The sequence below is a fragment of the Limulus polyphemus genome, unplaced genomic scaffold (genome assembly GCF_000517525.1).
Source record: "Limulus polyphemus unplaced genomic scaffold, Limulus_polyphemus-2.1.2 Scaffold3507, whole genome shotgun sequence".
NCBI lineage: Eukaryota > Metazoa > Arthropoda > Merostomata > Xiphosura > Limulidae > Limulus > Limulus polyphemus.
In genome coordinates this window covers 10,696-20,791 of record NW_013669117.1, presented here as the reverse complement: position 1 = coordinate 20,791, position 10,096 = coordinate 10,696, and the positions used below count along the sequence as shown (strand labels likewise).

The following is a 10,096-nucleotide window of genomic DNA, read 5'->3' as shown; positions in this document are numbered from 1 at the left end:
CATTGAATCACTAATCAAATCATTGAATCACTAATCAAATCATCGAATCACTAATCACATCATTGAATCACTAATCACATCATTGAATCACTAATATCTGTGCCTTTCTTGTCACTTCAACTGGCAAATTTCTTTTTCCTGATTTTCACTGGCTTCAGTCTTTTTAATAATTGTAGTAACAGCTTCCAGTTTTTGCTTTTTATTGTACTCATGCTGTTGCTTTTTATCCATTACCATTGACCAGGTCCTCATATTGGAGGAGGTGGATATTATAACACAGTTGTTCTGTTCATTGGGAGATGTTGTTTCAACACTTCACTTACTGGCACTCGATTGTGATACCTTGATGCTTTGAAGATCCACGTAGAACTTGTAGATTTATTGTAGGAATATCTTGATGGATTTGGCATTATTGCGGTTTTTTACTCTTCACCAAAATGAACAACCCAATTCATAAAGATTTACTTTTATATTCATTATTAACTGTAACTAACTCTACATAAATAAACTATCTTCTGTTTAATTTAAAATTTAACTCCCCTATATATCCTATAATCTATGTATGCACAGCTGATTCAATTTGAGATTCGATTTGAGTCATATATTTTGGGATGATTTGATAAAAATTTTATGATTTGCAGGGAATTATTCTATAAAGAAGGTAGCTGGTTGGGAATTATCTAAGAGAATGGGACATATCTTTCAACAGATAAATTTAGGGTTAATTTGTGAATTTTTTCACATGTAATATTTTTTTTTTAGAATTCCTCCAAGTTGAAGACTATTTCCACCTGTGGGATGCTAAAATAGGTTCACAATACACACACTGACATAATCATCTAGAATATATCAACCTAATAACCCAAGAGAAGCTAAGTACTTTCACTAGTTTAAAATAAAACCTGAGTGTTTGAGAGATGTGGTCTTCTCTTCATCAGAAGAAACTGGGGCTATAAGACTGGCCTTCAGGAAGCGGTTGACCTTTTTGATTTTAAATCAAACACAATTTGAGGCACCTCCCCTATGTCCAGAAACATAAGGAGTGAATGTAGGGCTTGAACTAATAAATTAAATCAAGAATTTGTATTTATATACATAATGTATTTTACATATAATTTATCAATAACTACTTTATTTCACACCTGCTTTAAAGAAATGGTGTTACAATTATTTTACTTTACTTTATTACTTTTACTAATTCCTCTCTACAGCCTCAGTGTTTGTTGATACTCTGAGTACTTCTTGATAGACCACATTACAAGTTCTTCCTCCTTCCTGGGCCCAAATAAACAGATTTTCTGGTGGTCATACTTTTGAACATCCTACATAGAATTAATCATGTGCAAGGAGGTTTCAGATGTAGCCATGAACTTGTCTGAACTTGTGCTTTGGTTGCCATTTTTCCTGGCAAAAATGTGAATAATAAACAAATTTAGTATTCCAAAAATTGTTTATTTTCGAAGTCTAAGTTCAAGGGAGGTCCAGTTCAATCTATACTTTGATCAATATGTGTTATTGGGTTATACTAGTTTCAGAGAATTCCACTCCTCGTCCGTAACCCTGTGAGTAACCAAAGAGAGATAACCCGTATAATTTGTAAGTTATTTTTAAGCCCCAATATACTCTCTTCTTAAACTCAATTGCAAAAAAAATTATTTTGAAATACAGAAACTGGTGTGAATGATATCATTTGTATGCTTTGTTGCCTAGTTTAACTGCACCCAAGTATTTTCAAGGCCTTCTATTTTTAACTTTCTTTTGAAACAGTAGTGTTCTACACTAGCAGAAAAGGGTTATACGATAATCTCAACTGTAAACATACCTATTGAACATGTACAAACTAGTTATTTTTCTATTATAAGAATACTATTACTTACTGCATCAAAGGTGATAAAACTTTCAAAACCAAACAAAGTACAGTGAATGTTACATAATTAACCTAAAATCATCTTTAATAACTTATTTTTTCACAATTATTTTCTCAGTGCTATTTACCAGGATATTACTAGTTGTAAAGTTTACTGGTGTTTTTTACTTTTTTTTTCACAAGCTTCAAGTTAGTGTAAATTTCAAAAGCCTGATCTAGTTTTTATTTCTACCAACTTCTTTGGGTTACAAAAGTTTCAAAGAACACCCTCACCATCAGTTATTATAATTCTAAACTAGGTCAAAACAAAATCTGATAATAAAATCTTAGTTAAAGCAATATACCTATTTAATGTGCATGGGTATTTTTATCAAGCTAGACATCTTACTCACTATCTCAGGGCAGTAAATATTTTCAATCATCATTCAAAAACATTAAACTTCTTTAAATGGTTAAGTGGCATACATTTACTTCAAAAGCTTACTATAAACTTGTGATATTTCAATGATGTGATAATATCCAAATGATAATAAAACTAACTTTCCAAGATGCAGGAGATTAAGACACTGTACAAGTATAACTAACAACTTCAAGAAATATGTTATCAAAGTTTGACTGCTGAAACTTTTGCCCTGTAGCCATCAATGTGAAAACACAAAGATCAACTTACAGTCAGGACATTAACTATTGCATAAGCTACATTCCCCAGTATTCATTGTTTACAGACTGCTTAAGAGCAAATAAATGCAGAAACTACTGCATTTCTCATTACAAGGAAACTATCAATTGTCAGAAACATGTATATAACACATACTGTTAAGCCTATTTGTTTTTTTACAATTAAATTCTTTATCTAGTCCCTTAGAGATTTTCAAGAATGAGAAGAGTGTATAATAACAGTATTTCAACCACACCATATTCATCATATCCAGTGCTAACAACACGTTTCGCTCAATCCAGAGCTTTTCGAGCCTGCTGGGATACAACAAAGATCTTAGAGATTGGAACACTATTTATATAAGCTATTTGTTACAACGACAATTGTTATGGCTTTGATGACTTTTACAAGCTGGCAAGGTATGATTACAATTAATTATACTTGTCATACCACATTATGTTAGGCCTATTACTTTTTTATATAAGCTATTTGTTACAACAACAATTGTTATGGCTTTGATGACTTTTACAAGCTGGCAAGGTATGATTATAATTAATTATACTTATCATACCACATTATGTTAGGCCTATTATTTTTTTAATTATACTTGTCATACCACATTATGTTAGGCCTATTACTTTTTTAATTATACTTGTCATACCAAATTATGTTAGGCCTATTATTTTTTTAATTATACTTGTCATACCACATTATGTTAGGCCTATTACTTTTTTAATTATACTTGTCATACCACATTATGTTAGGCCTATTACTTTTTTATATAAGCTATTTGTTACAACAACAATTGTTATGGCTTTGATGATTTTTACAAGCTGACAAGGTATGATTATAATTAATTATACTTGTCATACCACATTATGTTAGGCCTATTATTTTTTTTATAACCACATCCTTAATTTAGCTAGTCCTTTATGGGTTGTCAAGAATTAGAAATTTATAATAATAGTATTTCAACCACACAATATCTGTCATGAACACAACAACAAGAAAATTATCTTGCAATTGTCAATACAGTGAGAACATTTCTAAGTAGCATATTTAGCAATTTTGTTTCAAGTAACATCAACATTAATTTTTTTTCCTTAACATAATATAATGACGAAATGCTATCTGTGTATTACCCATTATCAACAATGATAATGAATTTTACTAATTATACATCAACTCATAACCACAGTAAAATAACAAAAATGGGGTTAGCCCATCCAAGAAAGCATACTTCCTTTTTGTGCATTCACCCTAAACAATATAGAACTGACACATGCTAAAACTCAAACAGTGGCAAAAGAAAAAAGATATGGAAACACCTGGACAAGAAATTTTCCATTAAATATTTCTGTTGTTGTTCTTTTTCAAGTTATCTGACTTATTTTTATTTTAAAAATTACTTAAAACTCAAGAAAAATCAAATAAGCAGAATAAAACTACCAATGTAGAAATAAAACTTTTATTGGGTGACATTTTAAGTAACTACTCTTTGCCAATCTTCATGTAACTGCTTAAACTACTTTAATATGACAAATTACTTCAAGAAAAGTCATGAGGCTCCAACAATATGGCTCGACAGAATAAGTGAAGTAAACAGCTACAGATAATATGTTACTATTAGTAGTAGTAAAAATTAAAAAATCAAAATGTAAAAATAGATAATGGTATATGTTGTGCATATTCATAATAAATACACACATACACATGTACACAAATATAACCACACAGCTAAAAAAACTACATAAAATATTTTGTGTATGTATAAAAGCATTTGCTGAGAAATACATGTACATGAGTGAAGTAGTAGGTTTAAGTGATAAAAATTAGGTTAAAAGTGATATGTATGTCAATTTTTAAGTATTTTAAAATGGTAACTAATATCTAATGAAAATAAAAAACAAAATATAATAAAAGAGGAAAACTGATATGTAAAATAAACTAATAAGTTTGTCAGAAACTGAAATGTTCATTCATACCATTGGGAGTTACAGAGAACGAACATAGAAATTAACTCTCTAAATTCTTTCTCCTGTGGCTTTGTTCTTAGGTGCATGTTTCAAAGCAACCACTTCAAAGTGTTCTATGCCAAGATCAGCTCTGCTGAAGTGGCAAACTACAGGTTTGACATGATTCATGATGTATATACTTATAAATATTGACGTGGATGCTCAGCAAGCTTTCGAGATGTCTCTGTGATGTGTGCCACAAAAAAAATCAAAAATTATGAATAGATAAGGCAACAATGAGTGCAGGTAAAATATGTTTGGATGAAGTAGGCTAAGGTGGGGGCCCTTTACAGACATTCTAGAATCAATATAGGTCAAGTATTACTTCTAGGTTTGTGATATTTTTGACTGCCAGTGATGACTCAAGGAAGTTTCTTTGTTTGAGAGTAAGCGGACTATGAGCTAAAATGTGTTTGGTTAAAAGATAAATCAATATTCTCAAAGTACTGAAGTGAGCCTTGATCTTCGGAAATAGTAGGTGGTTTATGATGTTCAAATGTAATAGTTTTGGCTAGATTGAGTAGAGAAAATGGATGACCCTGTTTCTGAAAAAAGTGTACACTTCATTACCTTTATACTCAAAATCCTTATCAATACTACATACTCTACTTAATCTGGTTAATAAAGATTTAGATATTTTGAAAACTCCAACAAAGAGAAAGGAAGAATATTAACTGTGAATAGTAAATGAGTTTGCATATAGAGGGCAGCACTGAACAGAACAGCTATTTATGTGAGAAGAGGTGATATATCAAATCGGAAAAGGATCATGTTCAAAGAAGTTCTGGAAAATGGATGGTCTCTCTCTCCCCCATTACAGAGATAGAATAGAATATTCTATAATAGGGCCCTGCAAAGCTTTGGGGTTCGATTCAATTGCAAATCAGGATTGGGAATTCGATTCATTAACTTGGGCTCTGATTCAATATTTTCATATCTACATCACTTTCAGGAAACTTTAGAATTTAGTTTATAATTCAGTCTATATACTGGAACCTATTTCCTTGTAATAATACTTCTGTACCATGCTTCTTCCAAATGTTTAAGTATATTATATCTTTTGTTTTACAATGCAACAGGTCAGACAGTAAATAATTAATTATAATCTCAGGGATCACAGTTACCTTGTCAAATTATCTCACTGTTCTGAAAAGAATATAATTTTAAGATGGAACATGAGAAACATGATTGAAAATAGCTTATATTTTAAAATTCTGGATAAAAATATTTTGATTAAGGCATATTAGTCTTTGATGACTATTGACTATATTATGTTGTTTGTGCAGTACCTCAATATTTGAAAATAAAATAAGAAAAATATTAAAATTAACATTATAAAAATTCCTTTATACATAAAATATGCTACCATCCTGAACCAAAGTGTTATACATTTCTTTAATGAATCTCAGAACTGATATGTTCTAAAACAAAATATCTATCTATAATAATAAAAGGGTGTGTCCGTGTGTGAGTGTGTGACCGTCATAGCTTCAAGAGGAAAGAACCTAGAAACCTGAAAATTTGCATCCATACTAAACGGACCCTGAGGGTGTTCACCTGGGTGTTATTACTTATCCACATATGTATGTGCATGCGCATCTTTTTAATGAGGCAAGCTAGCAAAAACCACATAGAAAAGAAGGGTTCCTTATATTACAAACAGAAATCACAGACAGACATGCTCTTTTATCACAGACATACAGCCCATAAAAACTGATGAGGCAAGTATTACCACCCCATAATATACCCTGTAGTATAGCAGTTAGATTAACAACTTCTAATATATATAAAAACCAGCGCATTTTGGTAAAAATGCATGCCAACAGTAGTTTTTTATGTCTTGTTGCTTAGCAACAAAAGTATAACATAATATTGTTATTAGTCTATGTACTAAACGTATAAAATGAAATGTATAAATGACAAAACTGGAAAAATATTTGTTGATTCCTTAATTTAGTCTCCATTGATTAAAAAAGGTTTGTTGTTTATTAAAAACATTGGTGATATAACTAAAAGTACCTTAATTCAGAAACAATTTAAGTTTAAAACTGGATCAATATTTTTACTTTCATGGTAAATTTTATGCAGTTGGCTCTAGGCTAGGTTATCTCACACTATATCTTTACTTTAGGCTTATTTATGAACTTATTTAAATCATAGCAACATTCACTACACTTAAAAGGTTTCACAGTCCCTTTGCACCCCCATCACTAAAATGCATAAACCAAAAATGGTTCCCTGGAGAATCCAAAACTTTTGGATCCATGAAATGCAGTTATTTCATTCTAAAGCTGGTGTTTCAGGATATAACTATATTATGGTGAAGTACATAACTGAGCATCTCGCATAAAAGTGAAGTTCCAAACGGAATGGCAAGCCAATTCCATTAGTATCTATCCTAATAAGGAATTATTCATCAGAGTCAGCTCTCTTCATCATCTATCCTCCTACAATAAAAACTAAAAAAGTTGGCAATTGTGTGACCTATTCTTTAATTTCGACATCTTTGTAGCCCATGTAGTTAATTGAATATTTCTTATTATTCAAAAGAGTGTCCAGTAAAATGTTGAATGTGTGAGAACAATATTGAACATAGAAAAATTAGTTCTGTAGTTAAATATTTCATTATTAGATACTGGTCAGCCTTTGGAATGTTTGTCATAGATTCATTAAAAAATTTGTTTATGAAACAATGAGGCTCAGCAATACAAGTATCACATTTGATCAAGCTCAAAATGATATCATAATCAACTATCTTTTACTAACTCCACAAGCTGAGTGTTAATGAAACAATGAGACTCAGCAACATGAGTATCACATTTGATCAAGTTCAAAATGATATAATGATCAACTAGGTTTTACTAACTCCACAAGCTGAGTGTTAATGAAACAATGAGACTCAACAACATGAGTATCACATTTGATCAAGTTCAAAATGATATAATGATCCACTAGGTTTTACTAACTCCACAAGCTGAGTGTTAATGAAACAATGAGACTCAGCAACATGAGTGTCACATTTGATCAAGCTCAAAGTTATATCATGATCAACTATCATTTATTAACTCCACAAGCTGATAATCCAAATAATTCTAGCATGACTAACATAAATAACAAAACATACTTTATTTAAAATACTTTCTGTAGTGCATATTGATGTATAAAAGACATTTTAACTGGACACTCAGCATTTCTCTTTACAGCTTCTTCATAAACATTCTACTAAAACACAAACTTTAACCATTACGGTTTGTATTTTAATAGAATGCTCCTGAAGAAACATATTTTTTCACAGCCAATCACTTATGTATTTGAGTATCAATACCTATACTGAAATTTTAGCCATTTCAGTTTTTTAGAAACCACCGTAATAATATCGGGCAATAATAATAATTAAACAGTATATTATGCAGCTTTATGTGTGTTAATTTTAATTAGTGAAGAAATTATAGTCTATGTGACATCACTGTTGAGGGCAAGAAAGAATATCAAATTGTTTAGATTGCAACAATAAATGTTGTATATTTTAACATTTATCAAACAGTGAACTGTATATTACATCCTTCGCCATATTTTTTTTTATCAAATGTATCATTCAGTGTGTCTAAAATTAGATATTACAGGAGCAAGTAATATGTATTTAGTAATACAGTATATATAAATTGTACATGCTTTTGTATAAGTTAACTAGCCGAAAAATGTGCATTTCCATCTTTGCGACATGTGAGATGACTTAGATACCTTATGTAACATGATGTTTACGAGGTTGGTCAAATCGATCCAACCCATACAGAGATACAGTAGTGAAAATAACAGATAAAATATAAAGTTTTTTCTAAAAACACATGATAATTACTTGGAAGTTATAAAGATTTTGCATGTGAAATTTGAAAATGTTCTGATGCATAAAAGTACTTTTTAATCTTAAAATCAAAATTACTTTGCATGTTGGATACTCAACATGCAAAAAGAAAAAGGTATGATCAAAACATTACTTAAAAAATCTTAAAACATAATTCAGAAACCAGATATTTTGTGTATGAAAGCCTTGTAATGTTTGCTAATAATCTGCAAAATTTTGTAAAGATACACATACATTATCAAAAATCAATTACTCTCATGGATCCCACCCAGCCCATATTGGTAGGGTTAAGTAAAAGACATCAAGAGCTCATGTACATCTATGTCACTAACTTAAAATCCAGATTTACCCATTTCATCCTGAAACCTGTTTCTGTATCATTCAGATGGAAATCACTGTGCATGACATCTTTTGCGAATGGAGACCGAACAAGCAGATAAGCCCTGCTGGTGACCATGTTTCTAATGCAGCTGGAACTTGGACTTGGACTGATGTCAATTACACAGTGTAGAAGAACTGGCTGTAAGAAAAGAACACCAATGCTACTAACATTTTCAATCACTACGTAACTGACATGAAAATGGAACCATATTTGGTTAACAGTACTTAACTCTTTTACACCTGCAAGCAGGTTTAGGTTTAGAGTTTCATTATTCATACACTTAAACAGGAGAAATATTTTAGGACTTCAAAGACTTTAAATAATGGAATTATCCATTTTCCCAGGCCCAAATCCATCTCAAGGTTACTATCTAATTTACAAAAAACATGCATTCACTCAAATCTACTAAACTTGCTTCGTAACTATAAAATGGAAATATTATAATACACTACAGTTTTTAAATTCTTATTAAAAATGCTGTAATTAATGACAATACAAAACCTTTTACAAAACACTGAGCAAATGATGTTTAAAACTAAACAAACTGTGCAATATTAAAGCTCGTAAATGTAAACACTATCATCGTCACTCACCAAAAACACACAGTTTGAGTTGAACAAGTCTATGCACGTATTAAGGCACATGGAACTGCTATGCTGTACTCACTTTGAAATATTTCTCAAACTCTTATAAGATCATCTACTGAAGATGAGTAAAAATTAGGAAATAAATATAAATCATGCTTTTTCATTCTAGAATGACTACAAATTATAACATGAAAATACAAATGTTTAGTCAAATTGCTTAAATCTCATAACATTATACATTTATATATATATTTATTATTTTATTATATTGACCTTTTAGCCATGATTGGCTAACAATACAGAAGTTACAATGACATGGTGCACGTGCACTCATGTTACCGTATTCAAGGATATATAAAACTGGTCTTTACAAAGTGACCTGTCTTGGCTGTGTGGACCAGTATTTTGTAAAATACAGTCACATTTCAATTATAATACATTATATATGTTTATACATAATTACTATTTCCAAATAAGTTCTTAAACTTATTTTTCTTAAAACATAGAATAGTAAACAAAGAAGTTTATAAAACAATTATCTCTTCTAGTTATGAACTTTGTACTCGTTTGCTGCTTGCAGTAGGTTGCTGAGCATTATAAAATTTCACATGTGGAGGACGTGAAATGAAATAATTTTTTTGTAGGTTTTATATATACATTTTAAAATAACCAAAAATCATAAACTACTATATCAATACCATAGAATTCCACTATAATTTATCAAG

General features: G+C 30.5%; 1 protein-coding gene across 1 annotated transcript in view; it reads right to left on the bottom strand.

The window, feature by feature from the left end:
- LOC106469478 (C2 domain-containing protein 3-like) overlaps positions 1 to 10,096 on the bottom strand; it is a 70,195-nt gene that overhangs the window by 52,629 nt on the left and 7,470 nt on the right. Inside the window, exon 5 of the mRNA XM_022398010.1 lies at positions 8,752 to 8,922. Within this exon, the coding sequence (XP_022253718.1) occupies positions 8,752 to 8,922 (171 nt within the window). The remainder of the gene's footprint in view (positions 1 to 8,751; positions 8,923 to 10,096) is intronic.